This window comes from Thunnus albacares, chromosome 16, assembly GCF_914725855.1.
Source record: "Thunnus albacares chromosome 16, fThuAlb1.1, whole genome shotgun sequence".
Classification (NCBI taxonomy): domain Eukaryota; kingdom Metazoa; phylum Chordata; class Actinopteri; order Scombriformes; family Scombridae; genus Thunnus; species Thunnus albacares.
Window position 1 is genome coordinate 2,100,050 of NC_058121.1, and position 25,211 is coordinate 2,125,260.

At 40.3% G+C, this 25,211-nt stretch overlaps 1 protein-coding gene across 1 annotated transcript; it reads left to right on the forward strand.

The window, feature by feature from the left end:
• Positions 1-339: 339 nt before the first annotated feature.
• Positions 340-23,970, forward strand: LOC122965816 (gamma-aminobutyric acid receptor subunit rho-2-like). Its single transcript, XM_044330042.1, has 9 exons — positions 340-576; positions 3,265-3,371; positions 12,537-12,604; positions 16,503-16,726; positions 16,864-16,946; positions 17,263-17,403; positions 20,299-20,451; positions 22,905-23,113; positions 23,205-23,970. The coding sequence occupies exons 1-9, from the start codon at positions 455-457 to the stop codon at positions 23,517-23,519; spliced, it is 1,422 nt and encodes a 473-aa protein (XP_044185977.1). The 5' UTR covers positions 340-454; the 3' UTR covers positions 23,520-23,970.
• The last annotated feature ends 1,241 nt before the right edge of the window (positions 23,971-25,211 follow it).

Below are 25,211 nucleotides of genomic sequence, written 5' to 3' on the forward strand. Positions count from 1 at the left end.
ATCATTTGAGCAGATTGGAGGGTTCCCAATCTGTAAAAAAAACTTAAAACAAGCACATCTGCAGCAGGAATATTGGTGTCATCGTGTTCCCACTTTTTTTTTTTTTAATTTGGTCCTCGGAGGACAAGCTGCCTTCTCTCAGCAGCGTCTCTGCTTCTAACAGACTCGTCAAGAGGGACGTATGTTTTTTGCAGCGCGCTGCATGTGGTGCTGATGCTGCGCGCTCCTGAGCCAGAAAAAGCCTCTCTGGAGTCTGAAGACCAATCAGAGCGCTTATCAGACTTCACCATCCCGTCTCTCTCTGCAAAGCAGCCGGCGCACTAGTTCACCACAGTCCCTCGACTCTCACACCTTCCTCTTCCCTCTGACAGGAAGATGGTACCGTGCACAGAGCTTCCTGCACGCGGAGCGAAGGCGTCACTGATCGACTCGCTGCGGGACTTTTAAACTCATCATGCCGTTTTACGTCAGGTTTCTGGTTTTACTTTTGTGTTTGATTCTGATCGGTGAGTGCCGGAAACACAAAAGTAGGAAAAAGCGATGGTCTGCGCCGGCAGAGACTCACAAGCCAGGCACGTAAGTGTGGAAAACTTTTCTTTTTTTAAATGTTATTCTATTTAAATGAAGCAGTGTTGTGAACTCTGACCCCCAGGCATGATCATAAAACAAACACAACAGCTAAAGGAAAATCGTTTGTTCTTCCTTCTCCATTGGATCTCTGAGAAGTCTGATTTACGCACAACTCTGCGCAATAGACCTATTAACACTGGCATGTGTGTGACACTGAACAGCACAGTGACAGTTAAGGTAGATGTCATCCTTCAAAAAAAAAAAAAAAAAAAAAAAAAGTGGGAAAGGTTCCGATGCGCGGAGGCGTCTGTGCGGATTTTCCCTCCACTTCATTTCCAAGAACATCCAGAATGACAACATTTACATGCGATCTGCGCAGCGCCAAACCCTGTTTCTATCAATTTCCAATGTGAGTCATTCATTAGTGAGGTTCTGGTAACTGAACATCTCGCCTCACTGCTATTTTGGGCTTAATTTGTAGGAACCAAACCGTGCGTAAAAAGCAGCCGTGCTGTCAGAGCGCAGCGGTCCGCTCCAACTCATCTGCGTGTGAAACCTTGTGCATGTTTACAAAAACACAGAAAATCAATGGAGATAAAAAAAATATATGTTGGATTTTATTTCAGGTGAAGACAGATTCTTTGTTAGAATGGATTTGAGGAAGGAGAAGAAGGAGAGACGCCAAAAGCAGATGAATTTCATGAATTCTTATTGAGCCAATTATTTGATGGTTATTTTTTCCTGGTTGTCACATCTCTGTTATCAGCCCTCTTGGATTTTATCTCTTTGCTGAACAAAGAACTAGCAGCAGACATTGCTTCATTTCAATAATATTTCAAGATGGGCTCTGCATAGTAAGGCTGCAATAATCTCATCTGATGACTATTTTCTCAATTCTCAATTAACTGATTAAGCAGTTGTTCTATAAAATGTAGGAAGATAGTGATGAGCCCAATGTGACGTGTTCAAATATGTTGTTTTGTCTGATAAACAAAACCAAAGATTTATTTTAAGGGAAGATTGAAAAAAAACAGAAAATATTCATATTCACAGGAGCTGGAACTTCATATTGCTGCTTTGAATATGACTTCAAAGACTAATGCATCATCAAAATTGACAAATCGTTTAACTGACTAATTGATTCCACATTACTGCATTACCAGCTCCACACAAAGTTTTGTCTGTGCTCTGGGTCAATCTCAGCCTTTTTGAGGCTCTTCATCTGAGCAGAATTTTGTTTTTTACTGCAAAACCAATTGATTAACATTTTTTAAATGAACTGTGGTACATTCAAATGTGCAGAACAGCAATCACCTACAATTAAATTCACTAAAGAATGAATAATTGAACACAGTAACCTGCAGAAACTGAATCTAAAAGCAGCTCAGAAAAAAACATGAGGTACTTAAAATGATATAACAAAAAAGTGACCAGAGGGATTTGTAATTTGCTCACATAATGTCCTCTGCAAAGCCACGGGCCTCCTCCACTCTACCCATAACCAACAATGAACTGATCCACTGATGAATGTTACGTGTATATGAAAGCCTGATATATTTCATTCCATTGTTGTTCAAAAACCATTAAAAACACATAAGTGAGTCACACACATGTTCCTTCATCACCTTGAACATACACACTGTAGTATACTTCAGACTCAATCCCACACACACGGTCCTGCTGCCACAAATACTCACTAGCGTATTAATCCACCACTGAAAATAGTGCCCAACAAATGCACTATATCCTCCTGTTTGAGTCATTTTTGTTGAAAACTACAGTACCCAGCTGGGAACCAGTCTTTTTAAAAAATAAAACTATATATTTGTGCGCTGCCTTTTACAGATTTGCATCTTCAGGAGGTGAAGATGCAAATCTTCACCTCCTGAACCAGTGTGTTTGGAGTTACAGATAGAAACATAGGAAACACTTTTCATACTGAACATTTCCACATCTCATGATTTACACTTAATGCCATCAAACATTCAGCGCCAATGTAGGAAGTAGTATACCTTTTAAGTAGAGAGGTGGAAAGCAAACGCAACACACAGCAGCTGCATTGTGGATGGTTGCATCATTTGTCGCCCGTAGCACCCACTGAACGAGTCATACAGTCGACACACAGTCAGGATGTGCCAATCCAGAGACTGGATGTGATGAAATTGTTGCTTCTCTAGAGAGTTGTCATGTGTCAAGATGCCGCTGGTGTGAAGGCTAACACAGAAAGTAATGGTTGTGGGTGTTTTGATGCACATCACATCATATGCTTATGTGTGTTGCCCTTCATTAAGGGCGTGGACATCTGGGTGGTGATCAGGCATGTGGTGGATCTGACTTCCATATGGGAGCATTCATGTTCTGTCATAGATTTACTAATTCTCTCCTTTTTTAATAACTCTAACACAATATTTTAAGTTGCCTAACCTTAGTTGTAGTTTAGGTGCCATAACCACGATCTTGCCCACCTTTAACTGGACTAAAGTTGCCATGCACAGAAAGAATCTTAAAAAAACATTAGCATTGGACATAACATAGGTTTTGCAGCAACATCAACCTTCTTCTCTGGCAATATGTTTGTGGAGTTGGAGAGAGGGATGGACTACTGCATGGTTGGTTTTGATCTATTCATGGGGTTGTTGACAGTAGTCTCATTCTAATGACACTCTCTCCTCTCTGTCTGCTGCCTGCTGTCAGTCCTCTGTCGAAGAAGGTTGCGGATGGAACCAAAACCCGAAAGGTGAAGACTACCCACCTACTGCGCATAGATGAACATGACTTCACCATGAGGCCCGCCTTCGCAGGTAAGCTCAGGGGGCTTTACAATCAGTGATCATGTTGATGATAATGTGGGAATATATATCCATTGTTCTTGATCTTTAAAGAAGTCTTTTATCTGGTTGATATCACATCAACATAATAAGATGTTTCAGCTCAGCAGGAAGTTAACATTGACTCAGCCTAGTCTGCTGTTAACGCTTCAAGGTTCACCTTTTGTTGAACCTGAGCGTGAAATGAATGATGATGCCACGCTGACTGGAAAGGCAGAGACAGGTTTATTTCTTCCACCTGTCTTCTTTTGAACTTGAATGTGAGACCTAAAGAGGACAGGAATAGATGAGATGTGGAGTTTGTAGCCTAAAGCCAAAAGGGAGAAAAAGGAAGAAACTGAGAAATCCACAGCAGGTCCTATTACACTCTAAACACATAGTGATACAGAGTCAGACAGAGGTTATCCTGCAGCACCTCATAGAAAACCTCAAACAAACCTCTCATCCCCTCTGCCACTTCAGAGTGATGCCTCAAGATGAGTTCATTTCTCTGCCAGACCTTCCCACGTCTCAATGTCTGTATGTATCTTCCAGAACTGACACTGATCAGTCATGTGTTGGGTCTGAGTACAAGTGTGAGGGTGTATGTGTGTCCTTGCTTTACACCTTGAATGACAGGCCAATGGCAATGCTGCTGGGATTTGGGGAAGCAATTAAAAATAAGAAGCTTATTTGTTGAACTAAAGAGTCCCGTACTCTGGTATTTAACATAAATGGGCTCCATTTAAGCACAGGAGGAGGTGGCAAGCTAAATGAAATGTCATGCTCCTCTGGGACTATAGTTGCAGCCACAGATGGCAGCGTGGATCCCACTGAGGATCACTTTTTGTCTTGTGTTTGTCAGCTTTTGTTTCCCCGGCGCAAGCAGCTTCTGCAGCAGCAGCAGCAGAAGAAGAAGAGGAAGAATGCAATCGTCTTATTCAAACATCATCAAAAGCTGACTTGTGTATGCGCCCCGCTGCTGCCTGTGAGACTGCCGCGTGCTCATTTGGCTGAGGAAGAAGTGTGTGTGCGCGCAGCAGCTGCTGTGGTTCCTCCTGGCTTCAAAAGGAGCGACTGCAGTGTTACTAATGAAAGCCTCTTATACGGCCGCTTCCTGTTTGCTGGGCGAACACTATCAAGAACCACGTTGTGACGTGCCAGTGAGGATGTCAGTGTAGGGATGGAGAAAATTCCCAAGTCACAATCACACAAATCCTGACTGTGGAGCATTTTATTGTCCAAATGCTCACAATAAACTGCTTGTGGTGAAAGCTTATCCCAAAGAACAAAGATATTGAATATAGAAATGTCATTTGCTTGGTTAAGATTCTTGTAGCTTCAGAGAGCAACGCTGGATGGGGTTTGCATTATCAATTATGTGCAGGTGGATGTGTGAATGTTGATAGGGTTTCTGTTATCCTGATTAGAGCACCTGCGCTGCTCCCTCTGGCCGGTCCCCCGCTGTGGCTCGCAAATCTAACGTGTTCAGGAAGCTGAAGGGAAGAAGACATTTGTTTGGTGGGAGTATTTGTCATCACATCGGGTTGTGATTTCCTGGGTACATCTATTTATGGAGCTCCTCCTCCCTGTCTGCCTCGGGTTTAGAAACATATCTAACAGGGTGGATAGACCTGTCATGCATTAGTCACATTTGCATTAAAGAGACGGCGTGTTTCCCCCTCATTTGTGAAGAACCCTCCACCACATGCATCCTTTCTAATGCACGGGCCTCGCTGTCTAATTTAGCCAGGGTGAACCAATGGTGGATTTACACTTGCTAATCCATGAAAAGAAGAGCAATCCAGCATCATTAGGTGGAATGGATCGGGAGTTTTCTTCCCCTCTATTCTCGACACATCCATAGAAATTACATGAGGACATTTCCATCTTTGAAAGCTGAGTAAATGAACGACTGAGAATCCTTGCAAAGTGCAGCTGTAATGGGAGATATTTGACTCTCTGTGAAAGCTTTTCATGTCTAATTTACAAACTGACATTGTGTTTCAGGACAGCTGTGTTGTGTGTGGGGAGGATGATGGGCAGGTTTATGTATCCAGTAGCCCTTAAAGCACAACTATGAAACTTTACAATGAAAAAATAATGCAAATTTTTTCTTACAAATGAAAAGTTGAATTCAATAAAACATTCTGGTTACTTGGTCCAGTATGCTTATAACAGCTAATGTTTCTCACTTACATCTATTATCTACCCATGCAGATAGTTTTATGATTATTTATTAGATATCTGTCTCTGGGATTTCTTCCTCCATCTCAATAGAATGGAGTTGAATGGAATTTTGTTTGTGATGCTCACAGTACAACAGTGTATCCATCCAGCCAGAACCCTGTGCAGCATCTCAGGCTAATACCACTTTGGCCAATAAGCACAATGATATCTCACTGTGACAACAAAAGTTCAGGAAGCTGCACCTGACTGTTCACCATTTTACATTCTGTTTGTGTACAGCTTAAATAATGAGATACAATGTGTTGATTAATGAGCTTTAGAGCTGTTGGCAGGTGTTTTTTTGAACTTTTGAACTTTGGTAAGCTTTTTTCCCTCTGCATCCAGTCTTTATGCTTTTCTAAAATAGTTTTCAAAGGCTTTGTACACCTTTGTTGGGCAGTTGACAGCATAAAGATAACAGGAAATGAAGGAGAGAGAGAGAGAGATGGGGAATGATATGCAACAAAGGTCCACTGACAGACACAAACTGGAGATGTAGCAGCTCATGGTCTGCACATTAACTCCGGGGCCTTTTATTCCCCATATTTCAGCAGCATTCGAGATGCTTTACATCCTTACCTAACCCTAACCCTAACCCTAACCCTCATCTACACTGTTACATTTTTAATATGAATTCTGTTCTGTGAGCACCACATACAGAAGTCCATTCACCTCCACTGTATTGGAGTGGAGGCTCAAATGTCAGAGAAAGACATCTGAAAATCTGGACAAATAATACAGAACTATTTGTGTGGCTAGATAGTACAGCATTCCCAACCAGGCAAAGATCCCTAGACTCCAAGGGCCCCTGAAAGCCCCAGATTCACTGTGTTTGTTAGTTTGTTATCATTTGAGTGCAAATGTGTCAGTATCAACAGAAATCATAAGGCGATGTTTAATACCTGATCTTGTGGGCCACACTAGTAGATGGTATTGATGTCAAAATGTAGTTTTAAGACTTTATTATTTCAGTTCACATTCCTAAATTAATATATGTTTGATCAAATTACCACAAATTAATTTGACACTGCAAACCTGGAGCCAAGCACACTGTTTGGTACCTGGGCCAAATATAATGAAGCTGCCATGTGTAGTGTGCTGTGTGCTCTGAACAGCTGAAGGCGACAGGGTACATACAGAATACAGCACACAGAGAGCGGGGAGGAACAGGGCGTCCACAGCTCATTTTTGCCCCAGGGCTCCTTAGCGAGTTAATCCAGCCCTGTGGGTGAACTTACCCGTTAAATACTTGAGGAACACAAAGTTCCATTAGATTAGCACACAGCAGTAAAGACAGGCGGGAGCGCTCACACACATCTTAAACAGTACCTGCAAAAACCCAAGAAACTGCCTCCAGAAGTGAAATTTTCCCCTGTTACACAATATCAGGCTTACCATTTTAATATGCCTGAACATCTGCTGGTCCCTCCTCAACACCAACATGTATTTCTAATGTAACATACAACTGTAACTGTCTTAATTAGAAACATTATGAAATTTCATCCACGGAGAGAAATGAAAGCCCATTTACACGGTGACTCAAATAATTAGCCTGATAAAAATTTCACTAGCTGGATAAATCCCCACACATAGCCAATAAAATGTTTGCTTTTATGTCACTTTGTGCATGTGTATAGATTATATGCTTTTGTTTGCGCTCCCATGCTTTGGTAATAATTACATTTTAAAGAGCAAGAGGTGGTATTAAATGAAGCCATTGGGGTTTAGTGGTGCCTTAAAGAAAGCAGAACAATGAAACTATCACTCTGCTCATTCTGCAGGCTGCGTGCACTCATTAACAGGCTGATTTGCATTTTAACTTTGACTTAGGGTGTTTTTCTCCACTGTGATGTTGATACTCAGTGTTGTGTTGGTCATGTTCAGGGGACTGTAAGGTCAGGGAGAGAGCATTGGCTGACGCACTCTTGCTTCATGCCCCATTTGATATCAGCCCACACGGAAGTACTACTGATGGCTAGAAGGGCCAGCAGGAATCATGAAGTGGAGCATCGCTATGATGCATTCATGAGTCTCATCTGATAATCAGTGACGTAGAATAATTCGCTGATGCTGTCAGCTCAAAATAGCAAAAGGAAATCTTCTGGCAAAACCACACGCAGGACATTTCTCCAGCACCCGACTGTCCCGTCTAACAAGCCTTTTCAGTCTGAATGTGTGTCTAACCTTCAACACAGCAAACAGCCTTCCATAGCCTGTAATTTAGGGAACATTCACAGCTTTTACTCTCCTCTGGAAAGACCTTTTTCACCGCTGCTGTGTCCCCGCAGTGCTATTTACCACAGAATCAGTTCTCGCTGTGGCCTGCTGTGACCCAGCTGTGGAGAGAGCGGAGGCGAAACCACAGGCTGACCTCGCTCCATAAGCACCGCTGGCCGAGGCTTTTTTCTCAGCAGGTGTCTGGTGTTATGTCCACAGAGGCAACATGTCAGCAGGAGCTCAAGCTCTACTGAGTCTGGCACGTGATATGTGGCATATGGTGTGAGTGAGTGTAGGGAGGACACTCTGCTGACAGCTGGAACTGGGCACAAGTTAATATCCCCTCTTCCAGGTAGCAGCTTTGCCGTGTCACTAGTTATGTAAGGCTGGCACCCTCACCAGCGCAGATTAACAATACTTCAGCAGCCAATGTGACTCTATATGACTAATACACAAATGAAAGAAGGGTGTGTGAGTTTGTTTTGCTATTGATGATAAAGCATACCTATCTATATTCCTGCTAAATCCCAAACTGGCCTTAAATATAATCCTCTCAGTCAGCTAAACAAAACATATCAACAAATAGAGAATATTGTGTTTAATGCAAGTTCTCTGTGAAATCATTTGAGTCATTGGTCACGGCTCAGCAGGATACCCCGTCTTGTTATTTTAGGAGTGTGTGAGAGAATACAAATTATAACAGAACTGACACTCATATTTCTTTTGAAATAAAATAACATCTTTGCATAATTAATGTTTAATGATTAATATTCCTCATCGGAGACAAATAACAGCATCAAACAAGTTAACAAGACATTTTAGGAAGACTGATACAAAATTCTCTTTACCATTTTAAAAGTGTGTTCAGACAGAATGCAAAGAACATTTTCAATTCACTTTATCTGCACAAATTTTCTTGCTGGAGAGTATGCAGTCTGTGTTTATTCACTCCAAATAAGCCAATGTACCAACTGTAAGTTAGCTGTAGCTTGCTTGCTACATATGCACTGTTCAGTGTGTGTGGAGTGTGAGTTTAATGTGACTAGACTGACCTCAGAAGTCACAAAGAATTCCAGTTCTTTCTGTTAGTTTCCTTCAGGTTCTCTTTTTTTAAATCCTTATTTCTGTGCCTTAATGAATTTTGGCAATAAAACCTCAGTCTAAGCATTTTTAACTCAAGTTCAAATGTCCTGACCTCAATTTAAGCTGCCCTGGGCTCCACTTGCGTCTTGCTTGGCTCCTTGAGGCTGTAGTGTTCATTACTCTCCACAATACAAAGAAACAACTCACCGAGGATTTTTGACACCTTGTATGAGTATATGTATGGAGGGACCAGTGGTGGAAGAAGTACTCAGATTCTTTATTTACAGTATGTAAAAGTACCAATACAGCAATGTAAAAATACTCCATTACAAGTAAAAGTCCTGCTTGAAAAATCCTACTACAATAAAAGTACATAAGTATTATGAGCTTGATGTAGTTAAAGTATTGCAGTAAAAGTAGTGGTTTGGTCCCTCTGACTGATATATTATTATATATGACATCATTAGATTATTAATACTGAAGCATCAGTGTTAGAGCAGCATGTTACTGTTGGTGGAGCTGTTAACAACTCATAGACATGTGAAATGTGACCCCGACTACACACTGCTTTTTGTAAGACGTCAAAAACCAAAAAGGTTGGAAACCACTGGTTTCATCTTTAACAATGTGTTGTATTTTAAAAGCTTGTTATATTATCCATTGTGTCAAATCTTCATCTGAAGAGTAACTAAAGCTGTCAAATAAATGTAGTGGAGTAGAAAGTACAATATTTGGGTGATTGATTGATTTGATTTATTGATTGGGACAGTGTGCAGTTTTAAACATTAAAGATGCACTGTACTGGAGTTAGCTCAAAGCTAATTTGCATCTGTGGTCCCCCACAATCAAAACATTCAACAGCACAGCAACAAACAGTACAAAGCAACAAAAAAAATACCCAAAAAACCAAGACAAACAAAAAAAACCAAACAAAAAAACAAACAAACAGAACACATCATACAAAATACAAAGCTACACACAACAGCACATCAAATACACCCACAATGTCAATTTCCCTCTGAAATGTAGGGGAGTGGAAGTATAAAGTAGCATCAAATGGAAATACTCAAGTAAATTACAAGTACCTCAAAATTGTACTTAAGTACAATACTTGAGTAAATGTACTTAGTTACTTTCTACCACTGGCTGAACATGACATTTTGTAATCTGCCATCAAAGTCATATTGAAAAGAAAACAAGACTGACTGTTGGTAGGAGATGAGATTTGAGTCACAGTCTCTCATCACCCAGACCTACTAAGACAATTAGAGGCACTATAACAATGTCAGGCTATTTCCACATCTTCTGATACAGAGAGGAGATATTATTTGCATGACCACAAGGCATTCATTTTAGCAGTTGACTGTTCTCTGGTGAGGAGTATACTGTCTTCTTTAGCATATCATTAGTGTATCTCCTCAGGGGACTATGATTAGCTAACTACCTAGACTAGGGATGCATAGTTAGCTGGCTACAGTGTAAACCCCAGCCCAGTATCCTGAGGAACTATGTTCATGTTGGCTTTTTCTGCTGCATATAATGTATGTCCAGTGCCAGTGCAAGATGTATTGTGTCCTTTATGTAGCAAAATGGTGTGAGAGAGCATCTGACTTTCATATGCAAGACAACAGTTAAAGGACAGGTTCACAAATTTTCAAGTTTGTCTTAAAACAACAGTCAGGAGCCCAAATGAACAGTGAAACTCCTCCCTCTGTGCAAAAATGCAATTAAAAGTTTATCTGAAGCTAATATGAAGTTTTAGCCGTTCAGATTAGTCAAATCAAGTAGATATCTTTCAACATTACAGTCTTTTTAGTGCCAAAGTCCCTCTTTTTGTTACTATACTTCCACCACAGCTCAACAGGGAAACAACAAAGAGGGAATTTGATGCTAAAAAGACTGTAAATGTGTCAGATATCCATTTGATATGACTAACTCAGACTGCTGAAGCCTCATAGAAGCTTCACATCAACATTTAAATACATTTTTGCACTAAATGACTGTTTGGACACACTGACTAATGGTCAGTATGAAAAGGAGGAATGATTACAGTGAGGAAAACCTCTTTCACTGTTCAAATGGACACCTGACTGTTGTTTTAAGACATGCTTGAAAAATTGTGAACCTTCCCTTTAAAGTGGGTTTGTTCTTGACGTCCTGTCTTAAAGAGCAGCCCTGTGTCAATATGTAGTTTAAAGACTAGATTCAGTTTTGGGTTTACATGATGCATATCATTAAATTATTTTGTGTTTAATCAAATCATACCACACAGCAATGTTCACATGGACACATGACTGTTGTTTTAAGACACACTTAAAAAATTGTGAGCCTGTCCTTTAAGGTTTGCTGAAACTGAAACCATGAGTTTTACATGAAGTGTTTTAGTTGCCTAAACTAAAACAAAAAGTTTAAGAGACTGAAGCTCTACTATTGAACTGCGTACTGTGAACGAAACTGGGCATGTATGTTCAAGACTTACTGCAGGATGTCTCAGACACCTGACTAAAAAGCAAGGAATCTCTTGTCTCTCGTCTGTCTGTCTGTATGTCCTTTGCATGTTTCGAGAACCATTCATCCGATCGACCTTACACTCAGCAGGTGTGCTGGGGATTCAAGGACATGCAATGTTGAATTTGGTGCAATTTGGACACGTGACATGTTTACTATGAATTAACTTTGAATAAACAAGTGAACACCGAGCTGCTCAGCTCTGTGCCTGAGTGCAGCGGGAGCTGTTTGATATAAACACCCTCACATCACAGCAGGGCGGGACCTCTGGGTTCTGACTCTACTTCACACTTGGCGGATGTACTGCTGAGGACTCAAGGAAGTGCAGTGTTGAGTGTGAATTTGTTTCGACATGCGACACATTTAATTAACTTTGAATAAACAAGCAAACAGCAGGGGCTGTTTGATATAAACACCCTCACATCACAGCAGGGTGGGGCTTCTGGGCTCTGACTTGCTGAGCGGGACAAAGGCATGCGCCCCCCTCAGTTAAACTGCCTGAGAGAGAAGAATGAGCATACACAGGAGTATTTTTACAGAGGTGGAGGCAGCAAAACTAGCCAATAGGAGCGCAGACACGTTTGATTGGCAGCAGAATCAACCAATGGAAGGCTCTAAACTGCCTCTACAATTGAACCTCAGTTTAGTCTCGCTGATGAAGTTTCTGTCTGGATTTAAACCATTTAATTCATTGATTCCCCATCATTTTAACTGATATGTTTGTCAATTGATATATACATATGCGGTTCTTGAGAAATAATAACCAATCGGCCCGTTCTGAACAGGCACGTTTCGAATGGGCACTGCACCATACTGTCATGCACAGATATTGTAGAAAGAAATAACATAATCCAGCAATTGCAGGACTGTCCAATATCAATGTTCTGTATGGTGATCGTGTTGGTAAACTCATTTACTGTATATTCCTTTTGATTTTCAATTAACACGTTTTATGATGTGCATCTTTGCATATAACAGTAGGACATACTGTATTGTGGAATGCACTATTCGGCTCCAATCCTGAGTATGATACATGATTTGTTCAAACAACATACTAGAAGACACTACAACTGAAAAATATGGATATAAACTCTAATCTGTCTGACTGATATTCATCTGCAGGTCCAGCTGTTCCTGTTGGAGTGGATGTTCAGGTGGAGAGCTTGGACAGCATATCAGAAGTAGACATGGTAAGTGGCTTGAGATTGTTAAATGCCACACAGTAAGGATCAGGGGAAAATGGATTCCAAAAAGAACTGAAATCTGCTGTAGATACGGAAAATAACAGTAATTAGAATAGATTCAGTCTGGGTAGAAAAATAGAGGATTACATGGATTATTCTGTCTCTTTAACTGAATATCCAATCAGGTTTGCTAGCAAAACGAAAACAGAAAGTAATGAGATTATTGAAGAGGTAGAAATATAATATTACTATTCCAGTGGATTATGTTACAAATCTAACTTGTAAATCTGTGACAGATTCAGCTCTGAAAGTTGCTGACTTTAACAAATGGACTCACTCTGATCCAACACATGGGGAAGAAGCTCTTCTCAGACAAAGCAGCTAATGAGGCATTGCATGAACATTCTTCAGTAACAGCATGAAAATGGACATATGAGCACCACAGGGACTACGTCTGTGGTAACACTTCTCAATCCAACTTTTTCTTTTTGTAAGAACTAGATCAGATTCTAAATGTGGTTTAATAAAGCAATCAATAGTTGCTCCTCTGATACCAGTGTTCTTTTACTGGCATTTGTACATCACTGGGAGGTTGAAATGACAGATTAAGGTATCCTTTTAGTTCTAGTTATTTAGTTGTTGTTTTCAGTAGGATCATTAGAATTACATTATGAAAGCTCAGTGGTAGGAATTGTTTATTTTGCTCAAAGTCAAACTGAATGCATGTTGAGTAATGTAATTAAACCTTCTGTTCTGGAACCATAAATTGGATCCAAAACTGCCATCCTGATGTTGTGTAAGCTCTCATTTGCAAGGACAGTCAAGGATTACATTTAATTTGGATCCCGGGGTTTTGTATTTAATTGTTTTGGGACAGAAAGGGAAAAATGAATGATTCCAGGCGATGGCTGCTCTTAATGACATTATGTTATGGCACAAAGCTGTAGGATGCCTGACAGTTACAGCAAATGATCTATTCCTGTGTCATTTAGGAAGAGTCCAGTTTTGCAAAAACAAGAGGATAAGGATAAGGCTGGCATTATTCTGTACTTTTCTTATGGTAAACAAATCTAAAAACAACACTGTGTTAGTCAGTTTCTCAATATTTTCTGATTTCCTACTCCGTCTGTGGCACTCAGACCCCATTGGTTCCTTCTGAAGAAATAAATCTTGATTTCAAAATTCAAAATTATGATTGATGGATGAATGAATAGTTTAACAGACCTTCTTTTTATTGGAACCTCTCATTACCAATGATATGAGAGAATGTTAGCTTAAAGGATGGGTTCACAATTTTTCAAGTCTGTCCTAAAACAACAGTCAGGAGCCCAAATGAACATTGAAACATGTTTCTCTTACCATAATCATTCATCCTGTTCGTACTGACTATTATAATTATCCTTTCATAATGCACTATCAATGTAAGTGATGGGGGACAAAATCCACAGTCCTCCTTCTGTGCAAAAAATTAAAGTTTACTTGAAGCTAATGTGAAGCTTTAGCCATACAAATAAGTCAGATCAAGTCAATATATTCCAAAGTTACAGTCTTTTTAGTGCAACATTCCTTTTTTTTGTTACAATCCTTCCTCTGCACCTGAACAGGTAAACACTGTCGCTCAAGACACAAAGAGGGGATTTTTTTGCTAAAAAAGACTAACTGTGTAACTGTGAAAGATATCAACTTTACTTGAGTGACTCAGACAGCTGAAGCCTCATATTAGCTTCAGATCAACTTTTAAATATATTTTTGCTCAAAGATTTTGTCCCCCATCACTTACATTGTAAGTGCATTATAAAGAGATCTTCTAATGGTCAGTCTGAACAGGAGGAATGATTACAACAAGAAAAACATGTTTCCGTGTTCATTTGGGCTCCTGACTGTTGCTTTAAGATACACTTGAAACTAATTTACTAAAAGTTAATTCAATCATTTGTAGCAGTTTACACTGCTTCAATGAGATTTGCAACACACAATTAGTATTTTATTGTATTTATAAATGTTATACAATTTTATGATGATTGAAATAGACAACATTTAGAAGGCATAATAGTGCAAAATGAGCTTTAAGTGTTCAGTGAGTGACCTAAACAATTCATGAAGGAAAATAATGTTCTATTCTGTAATTTTCTCTGTCCAAGCCAACTTCATAGCTGAAGTATAACACAGTAATTGTACAGCATGTTGAGAAAAAAGGGCTGGAATTATACACACTAAAGCACATACAGTTTTAAGTCATTAAATTGTGATAAAAACATGTCATTCCTGATTACCCTAATGCAAATATGGATACTTGTGTTGTGGTTCAGTTATTTGCATATGTCTGAGAATGTATGTATTTAAGAGTAAGGGGCCAATTGAGCCCACTGCATATGACTATATGGGACTATTTTCAGTGGCAAATGAATCCACATTTGGTGCTCTAATGAATATTTCTGGCAGCAGGAGTGTGTGTGTGGGATTGAGTCAAAATAAACTACAGTGCGTGTGTTCACGGTAATGAAGGAACATGTCACCCAGTGTAACAGTGTGGCTCATTGATGTTTTTAATATTTTTTGGATAACAATGGAGCTCTCTGGCACAGAGGAAGAAGATATGTCAGACTTTGATACATACACAACACTTGTTATTTGATCAATCCATTGTTATTGTGAATTTTCATGGGATTTGCTGACAATAACGAGAATATACATTAACAGTGAATGCGACAACAGCACTAGTAGAGTCATAAAGTCATGGCACTGAGCCATTAACACAGCAATATATGTCTTATGTTTGCTAAATTATCTAACATTAGCCACCATCCTGGTCATACCAGACAAGTGAGCCTGTAGCAAAACAACTGAGTGTATTGAACTGAGAAAGAAAGCGTTTTGTTGCTAATGAATACAACTCTTCATTTTGTGGCAGTTGGATAATAATACATGCTTGAATGTAGTATATCAGTAGCACAAGTAAAGTCAATCTGATTCATTATATTCAGTTATACAACAATATCTACCTAAAGTTTGCTAACATTAGTCACCATTAGCTACTGCAGCAATTATGAGATAATGGTTAATGCTAAAGTGTAGTACAACAATAGCACAGGTACAGTACTATGCAGCAAACTGACTCAATAATGATAGTAACACCGCATTAACTATCTTATGTTTGCTAATATTAGCTAACATCAGTGACCATAAGCTACTGGTCATACTAGACCAAGAGTGGTTGCAACAAACAAACACCTGAGTGTACTGAACTGAGCAAGAGTGTGTTTTATTGCTAATCAACTCAAATTTTTATTTGTAATAAAAGTAACACAGTATTGCTTCAAGAGGTTTCAGGGCATTTGAAATCAAGTTTGTCAGTTATCAGTACCCTAAAATAATAATTCAAGGATACAGACTTAGGATCACAACACTTGAAATACCTCTCATTAGTAAACTTACGGCATTACAGTTATACCTCATCTGAGAGATCTAGACATGCCCCTGACCTCATCTTACGCAACATCAAAGGTATTTTCGCGGTGGGTGCCAAGAGTACAATGTGTTGTTGCAGCCATTATTCCAAACTGATTTGGTCTTATGTAATGACATGAGGAGAAAGGGATAGAGGATGATCTCCTGTGGCAGGACCACTCCTGCCTGCATAGCAACAGGGGGAAGGAGGCGAGAAGTCAAGGGTAATCTAGGACCAATGGAAGCTCTGGACTGCACTTAGTTAACATATGTTCAACACTTCTGTTGACCATGTATGTTTAGTCATAAACAATCCATATAATCCAGCAGTGGCCGGCCGCAACAGTGTAATCCCAGTGGAATTCAATAAACCAGAAGCGGTAAACAAGTAGAGTCCTAGTGAGACTTAATCCAGAGGATGTTTCTGCTTCTGTCACCCCTCCCCCTACTCCCCCAGGACTTCACCATGACCCTGTATCTGAGGCACTACTGGAAGGATGAGAGGCTGGCCTTCCCCAGCTCCACCAACAAGAGCATGACCTTTGACGGCCGCCTGGTGAAGAAAATCTGGGTGCCGGATGTGTTTTTCGTCCACTCCAAGAGGTCTTTCATCCACGACACCACAACTGACAACATCATGCTGCGGGTCTTCCCCGACGGTCACGTCCTCTACAGCCTGAGGTTAGGACAGGAAGCTCCCACACACACACATATGTGCCTACACAGGGTTTCCTCACACCAACAAAATGAGACTTGGCAGGTCCTGGTGCAGCACGCACAGAGATGGTGTGGTTTACACTCTGCTTTTAATTCCCTAGGGTTACAGTTACTGCTGCGTGCAACATGGATTTCAGTCGGTTCCCACTGGACTCGCAGACATGCACACTGGAGCTGGAGAGCTGTAAGAATTCAAATTCCCTCACACTCCTCTCTTTTGCCAAGAAGTTATTAAAGGCCTAAAGCATTTTGCAGCATGTTGTCTAAACCAGCATCACACTTACCAGAAACATAGAATTGTGATTTATCAGTGAGAAGTCGGTGCACAACAACAGTGGAGATTCCTCTATCATGTTTTAACATCTGTGGGTGTTACTACATTGACAGATGGCATTGTTTAGTTTCTGATCTGTTTTTCAGTCTTAGCAATGATCCAGTTACTGCTGCTGATATGAAACAAATACAACTCTACACTTAAATTCATGCTTTCTGTCCATCAGATGCTTACACAGACGAGGACCTGATGCTGTATTGGAAGAGTGGTGATGAGTCTCTGAGCACCGACGACAGGATTTCTCTGTCTCAGTTCCTCATCCAGAAGTTTCACACTACCTCCAGACTGGCTTTCTACAGCAGCACAGGTACAGTGGCAAAATGAATGATCAGTGGAATTTTGTGTAAGGCTGAATTACCAAATGCGCAAATAAGCGCTCAACAGCTGCAAGGTCCCTGACCCTCAAAGTCGCCAGCACTGACAAATAAAAGCCGGTTGCTAACAAAGGCCAGGTAAAAAAACCATTGAGGTTGAAATTACCTGTAGCCTACACGACAACACACATGGTAAATTTGATATGACGTGTATTCCCACTGCACTAATTACATCAGTACAACAACAGAGTCATGTTGTACTTGCCACTCTGCTGCTCTGAGTTACTTTTATTAACATAAATAATGTTTTCAAACTCTAATTAATTCCAGTCGGGTTTTTTTTTCTTTGCCGTAGCTACTGCCGTTAAAACTCAACACCTCTGATGTTCTTGGGTTGTTTTTTTAGATGAAAAGCCAACGTAAAAAGAGAAGGCTGCAAGAGTTTTACTGAATTCTGGAAGAAGTGTTTAGTTTCATTCATGACAGCTTAACATCATTAAGGGAAAAAGACAAAGTGGAATGCCTGACGTTACTCTTGCTCTACTGATGGAATTAGTGCTGTGGAAATGGACATTATACTGATTAATCAAGACAACAGGTCAACATGGAGCAAGTGTTGAGTTTGTACCTTATCTGGGGAACAGGGGAAATTGGAAGTAAAGGCCATTATATTTATATAGTACATTTTATAATACAAAGGCAGTTCAAAGCTCCTCATATAATGCAAAATTAAGAACAAAAAAAGATTTTTAAAAAGAGAGAATAGAAGACAGCTCAGAATGTAAGTGCAAGGTGAATGCTTGACAGTTTTTGAGCTGGATTTAAAGGTAGTTAAAGTCAGGGTGACTCTTCAGTGCTGCTTCTACATGTTTAGTTTGGACTCTGGGAACAGTTACCAGACCACTACTTGATGACTAGAACAGCTGAGAGGGTTCATATGGTAAAAAAAGACATATTCTGATTCCAAACCATTTGAGGACAAGTAGTAGTTTGGACTCTGTTGAATACATAATGGAAGCTGGGCTGTAGAACTCGGGTCTGACTTGCCTCCGGTTTGGTTTTGACCAAGCCAACTAGACTTGGTCAAGACCAAAGTTATTTTTTATTTTGGCCTGTGCTGCCTGCTGCTCTGGCAGCAGACTGGAGAGGCACTCTTCTATATTCTGTCATTTACAAGTGCAGGTAATGCTTGTCTTATTATTGTGCAATGATATTTAGTTTCCATATAATTATATATAATGACATAACATATAATTATATGTTTTTCTGAGAGCTGTAATCAAGATTTCCTGCTGCTGTCACATTTCAGTCTTTTCTAAAGGACAGTACTTGGTCTTGACTCTGACAGCAACCCCATTTGGACTCTCTCTTTACTCGATCTCCAAACTGCTCCAACTTAAACTTGTCTCAGACTGAGGTGATCTTGACTACAGTCCTGGTGCGGACACCTGAGAATTGGTGTGATGTCTTCACTTTTCTTCTTCTGTGTAAGGATCCTAGAAGCAACATTCTGAATGAGCTGAAGTAGTTTGAAGATCTTCAAAGGATTTGAAATCCTTGCCATTGCCAATTTTGACACTTTTGGCCCATTAGGGCTGTTTTTTTAAAGGGTTGATGTTGTTCTGTTCATTTGCAGTGCCACCACTCACTGCCTCACTGAGTGACAAAATAGCGTTGCTGAAACTACTAAGGCAGTTGTATTTTTAAAAATCAGCAAACAATGATTTTTCCATCTGATGTCAACTCAAAAATGGTTCCTCACATTACTTCACAACACAATAACAATAGCCTGGTTTACCCACAGAGCAACATGGTCAGATGGATAGAGCATTATACACATAGGTTATGACTCAAACAGATAAATAAAAATTGAACATACTGTTTTCTCCCACGTGCTAAAGATAATTCAAATTTTTAAATAAAAATAGAGAGTCCTAGCATCCATCTTAACACACTGTATTGCCTGGGGTGGCTGTGGCTCAGGAGGTAGAGCAGGTCATCCACAAACTGGAAGAGTGGTGGTTCGATTCCCTGCTCCTCCAGTCCGCATGTTGAAGTGTCCGTGGGCAAGATACTGAACCCCAAATTGCCCCTGATGGCTGTGGCATCTGTGTAGGAATAAGTTAGTTCCTACTGATGTGCAGGTTGGGACTTAACATGGCAGCCCCTGCCATCAGTGTGTGAATGGGTGAATGTGGCTTGTAGTGTGAAAGTGCTTTGAGTGGTTGGAAGACTAGAAATGTGTTATATAAGTGCAGCCATTTACCATTGCAGTTAAGTTGGTGTCTTACATTTGAAAAAGTAGCAATTTGTCTTTCAAGGAGCAATTGTCCTGGGTAGCACTATTCATGAGCCTCATGGTTATCAGAGATAAAACATAGTTCTTGCTATAGGTAGGAGACAGTAAGAGCTCTTTACGTTCACTTTAAGAATAATTATTTGTCCTGCCTCAATGAGATTTTATTCATCCAATGAGATCATCACTGTATGCAGAGATAAGTACTTCATCTGTGGAGTTTGTAACTCAAGAAAACTGAGGGGAAAAATGTGTGAAATACACATAATTGGGCTATTGTTTATTATTTATTTTCATATATTTCATGTATTTCTGCCTTTTTCTACCTTTCTGTGCTTTTGCTGTCATAGATTTTGTTATCCAATGCAATTATCTCTTTCCTGTTCAGCTTTTATTTTATTTGTTTGGTTTGGTTTCATACACCGCTCCAGATTTCCATCATCCCTGTGCATATTATTATGTATTTCACCTCATTCTGTGTTTTGTGTGTATGTTCTGTCATTTTAGCACATCATTCCCCTGCTTTACCTCTGACAAGTAAACAATATAAATTGCAAACATCTGATGTGTTTTGCTTCTTCCCTGTCTCTAGGCTGGTACAACCGTCTGTACATCAACTTCACTCTGCGGCGTCACATCTTCTTTTTCCTGCTGCAGACCTACTTCCCTGCCACTCTGATGGTCATGTTGTCCTGGGTGTCCTTCTGGATTGACCGCAGGGCCGTCCCCGCTAGAGTCTCATTAGGTAAGAAGATATGCAACACACTGACCTGTCCTGTCCGTTCAAATTCAGTGTGTGTCCAAAGCACATCATAATGACCTGAGAGCATAACCCAGTTAGAATGGCTGAACCCCAGAGGAACCACACTGTTAAAGGAAAGTTCAACATTTTGGGAAATTTGCTTATTCACTTTCTTCACTAGCTAGCCTGGCTCTATCCAAAAGAAAAACATCTACCATTGCCTCAGAAGCCCACTAATAATCACAATACATGATAAAAAATGTCAAACGACAGCTTAACAGAGTTAGTCTAGACCTATTTCCTGGTGAAAAGCTACTGTGCCTTTGCAGAGACCAAAACCCAAATAAAACCTGTGCTCATGGACCATAATTGGCAACTTTTGCTACAGCCGGACATGCTGTACTGAAATGCTGGGTGGATGGATACATTGTTAAGAAATAGTATATAAAACCAGTCCATGTATCGGTTAAATAAACAAGATAGAATATGTTAATTAATAGGGATGTGCCCGAATCCAAATATGTTATTTGGCAATGTTATGGAATTTTTCATCTTTAGGGGTTATACTGGGTCAAGTGTGGGCCTTGAGGTCACACTAATATTCTTAAGCAGAAGGAGGCATTTTCTTCTTTCCTTGAGACTGAGAGTAACTGTCTGTGATGTTTGGGAAAACTGGAGCCACTCTGACAAAGTGAGTGAATTGGCGTTGTTAACCAAGGTCAGGAAGATGGCCCAAGACTCCCTAGACACCACAGATAGGTGATTGTGCAGATTTATATTGGCATAACCAGACTGTGCTGACAGTGACCTGAAAGTACCATGCAACGTGACCTGAACTAACACGGGTAAAGTGGAGCTCCTTGTTTAGAAACTAAATGAGCCAATAAGACTAATTTTTCATATTGTGGGATGATTTGTTGGGGTTAAAGACTAAAAGTCAGACTTTCAGAAGGGAGAATGGGAAGAGACGATCTTGTGCAGAACACCTTGATGTCTACTGTTTCTGTTTTCCGCTTGGCCAAGTGTTTCGATAAATATTCTCAGCATAAGACATCAAGGCTCCTGTACACTTTCTTCACCATGGTGTTGACCAATGTTCAGAATTTCTCAACAACAGGTTAAGCTCAAATAGTGGGTTTTTTATGAACATTTATTTCGTACAAATATTTTAAAACTTATTTGTTTTTGGGAAGAAAAAAAAAACATGTCAAATTACATCTCAGTCTCTCTCCTCTGCTCCGCTGTTACGTCTATCCGCAGGTCTCAACTAGGGGAATCATATCCACCTGCTACATGATGCACATTTCCTTATTTGGACATCATTTACGGAGTTGGGGGTGTTCCCCAGAGATAAAGCTGAGTTACTGACACATGCAAAGTGCTTTTAAGGGACTCTCCATAACCTGTTGTTGCCCTTCTCCTTAGGCAATAAATGAAAAGTGCAAAGCAATAATCGCCTTTGAAGTTCTTCCCTACACGTTACATGCTGTGCTGTCTCTGTGTTATGGGTGTATAAATAGGTAGAGGTCTGTCTGCAATGAGGCAATGAGTAAAGTTTTAGCTCAGTAGTCAGCGTAGTCATCAATGATCTGGGACACTCCAGTTCCAGACCCAGTGTGGGGACCTCCTTCGTAAGATAGTTTATTCATAAACACATAGCTCTCTGCACATCCCTATTAATTAGTTTGTTTTAGAGGTGTATTTTTGAACTTTGGACAGAGTCAGGCAAGTTGTTTCCCCCTGCTTCCAGCCTTTATGCTAAGCTAGGCTAACCACATGCTCACTCCAGCTCTGTACACAAAGACATAAGACTGAGATAAATCTTCTCATCTCATTGAACTATTCCATTAACTTTTTAAAGTTGCTGTGTGCATTATTGTCACATCAATAAAACGCTACAACAATTTAGTGGGATTGCTTTTTACATCTCTCACAGTCTCAGTCACAGGAACTACAAAGGAGTATTGCTTTGCAATTGACTTTGCTGCACTACCAATATCAAACTTGATTTTGTGGTGTATTCCTCTACCAACAGTTGCAGACCAGAAAAAGTGTTGCTAAAGGATATGTAGAGTAGCCTAATAGGCATAAGCCTAGATTTGTTTCAACTGTAACAAAGTGCTTCCCAACATCACTGCTCTCTGCACTTATCGTGCAGCTGAATGTTAATATTCACACATACTCTCTACAAGTGTTGTCCTCCTGAGAGATACAGGAAATCACTAAATTCAGAAACAAATTCGACAACTTTTAAAATTCTAACTGTGAAAAGAGTTGTTGGAGGGCATATTTTTTCACTTTTGACAGAGCTGGGCTGGCTCAGTTTCTTGTTTCTAGTCTTTATCCTACATGTCCCAGATCCCTCTCTCTACTGCACAGAGAGATGAAATGGATATTTCCAAAAAAGCCCTCTTGATGCCATGCTAACACTAGGTTGTATATTCTCTGTGCTTCAGGTATAACCACGGTGCTCACCATGTCTACCATTATCACTGGAGTCAACGCCTCCATGCCCAGGGTCTCCTACATCAAAGCTGTGGATATTTACCTCTGGGTCAGTTTTGTCTTTGTCTTCCTGTCTGTGCTTGAATATGCTGCTGTCAACTACCTGACAACGGTGAGGGACGGAAAAGACCGGAAGCTCCGAGAAAAAGTCAGGGAACAGGTAACAAAGACATTTTCAGAAATGGAACACATCTCTAAACTGTGCTTTTAGCTTTTTACTCAAACTTGATTCTTCCCCTTCTCTCGCCCAGTCCCAGACGCTCCCCTGCACCTGTGGCATGTCTCATGCCAGGACCATGATGCTGGATGGAACGTACAGCGAGGCAGATGCCAACAGCCTGGCAGGGTACACCAGGGCCTCCATGGCTGCTGAGGATGCGTCAGAAAAACAGGAGCGAATGGTGGTGCACCTCTCCCTTGACAATGAGTCCACAGGGACCAAGAAGAAGGGCATCCGCGGTTTCCGGATCATCCAGAACACCCACACCATCGACACCTACTCTCGCATGATCTTCCCTGGCGCCTACATCCTCTTTAACCTGATCTACTGGTGTGTGTACTGCTGAGTGTGTGCGTTTTAGCCCAAACTGTTGCAGTGAAAGGAAGAACTGGGAAACCATTTCGTTAACCTTAGAAAAGAGGTATTTGTTTCCATCCTGTATGTTCAGGTGGAGCAACATGATCGGCAGGATGGCTGAGGATTATCACACGCTTCTGAGTGTGAATATCCTCAACTCTGGCTCACATATCAGCGCTGGACGCGACTGCTCATTCAGCTTCTATTCCTTTACATTATTTTATCACAAAATCATATGTACCCCAATCATATTCCAGGGACCTCCTGGGGCTGGTTGCACATAGTTTTGCTCCTAGATTAGTATTATGCCAAAAACAGACTAATTTTAAGCATAACATACACAATAGCCACCCCACCCTAAGGCTGTCTGGGAATGAAGAGCTGGACAGACATTATTATACCTTGAAGAAAAATCTAGTATACTACAACTTGGGTTTTAGTTTTTCTAACTCCAGCCATCTTTTATGATAACAGCATACTCATAACCATCGTAATGACCACTCGTGTTTGTTGCCCTGTTGGACCCATTTTTAAAGATGATGTTGTGTTCCCAGATCTCTAAAATGACTTTGGTGAGTTAAAGGTTATCATAATTAGTAGAGCCAAAGGCTGGAGCTACAAAAATAAAACCTAAGCTGAAACTCAAAGCTTGTGTAACCCACCTCTTGACTGTTTACATCCATATTTCCATTCCTTTTTGTAATAACTGCATTAACACGATTTACTTTTGTCCTATGTCTTTCCATTTTAAAATTTTCTCTGCAACACTTATCACTGAACTTACCCTGTGAAATTTCCTTGTTAGTCTTACAGATGGAAGTGAGCAGCTGCTGGACTTAACAGAGCTGAATGGCTTAGCTCATCTTTTACTTAGTGAATAGTCTTAATTTAGCCAGAATATTAATTATTTTAATTATCTAACACTGCAGTCATTGATCATTTTTGCCACCGAGGACCAGAAAAACTAGTCCAATAATCGAAGAATCAAAGGAAAACTTAGATTTAAGAGTTGTTGTTTCTGTAAGTCAATGTACAACAACAGGTGTTAGTGATCTCATCCATGCTTTAGCCATTTTGTGGCCATGTTTCTGTTGTTTGTCTTCATGGAAAGCTAGCTGGATATGTCGGAAGAGGAAGAAGCTCTGATTGGTTGATTGTTTCTCCTTCTGGGGAGAACAGCCATCACAGAGCACAATACTGAAATGATTTGAATGACTGAATATACCAGGCAACAGAAGATCTCCACATAAGCTGAAAAAGGCATAGATCAAATATATTACCTCATGCTTCTGGCCAAATATAACATTTACTCTCCTTTTAGACTTGTTTTGGTCTCCAGTAACTCCTGAGAAAAATATCTGTCTCTTTTCACCAGCCAGTCTCTAACGGTATGTCTCTGCTGTTTGGTGCTGGACAGGTAGTGTATAGTGGGTTTAACAGAGTTTTTTCTCAGAAGACAGCTGCCTGCTGCTGCTGGAAGCAAGGTTGATTAGCTGACATTCAGACTGAAATCAGCCCTATGTTAAAAACAATGCAAGGGGTTGCGTTGGTTGGGGCATGTTGCTTCATACCGGACATACAATAGTCCAGTCCAGTTTGAGTCACATATTTGTGAATTTGAAGGTTTATTATTTGGAAGTCAGAACACTGCACACTGCACAGATTTTTGAACTCTGGAAAG

Coding starts and splice junctions, on each gene's coding strand:
- LOC122965816 (XM_044330042.1), top strand. CDS start 455: ATGCCGTTTTACGTCAGGTTTCTGGTTTTACTTTTGTGTTTGATTCTG. Junction 16,947..17,262: donor CACACTGGAGCTGGAGAGCT/GTAAGAATTCAA, acceptor TCTGTCCATCAG/ATGCTTACACAGACGAGGAC. Junction 17,404..20,298: donor GGCTTTCTACAGCAGCACAG/GTACAGTGGCAA, acceptor CCCTGTCTCTAG/GCTGGTACAACCGTCTGTAC.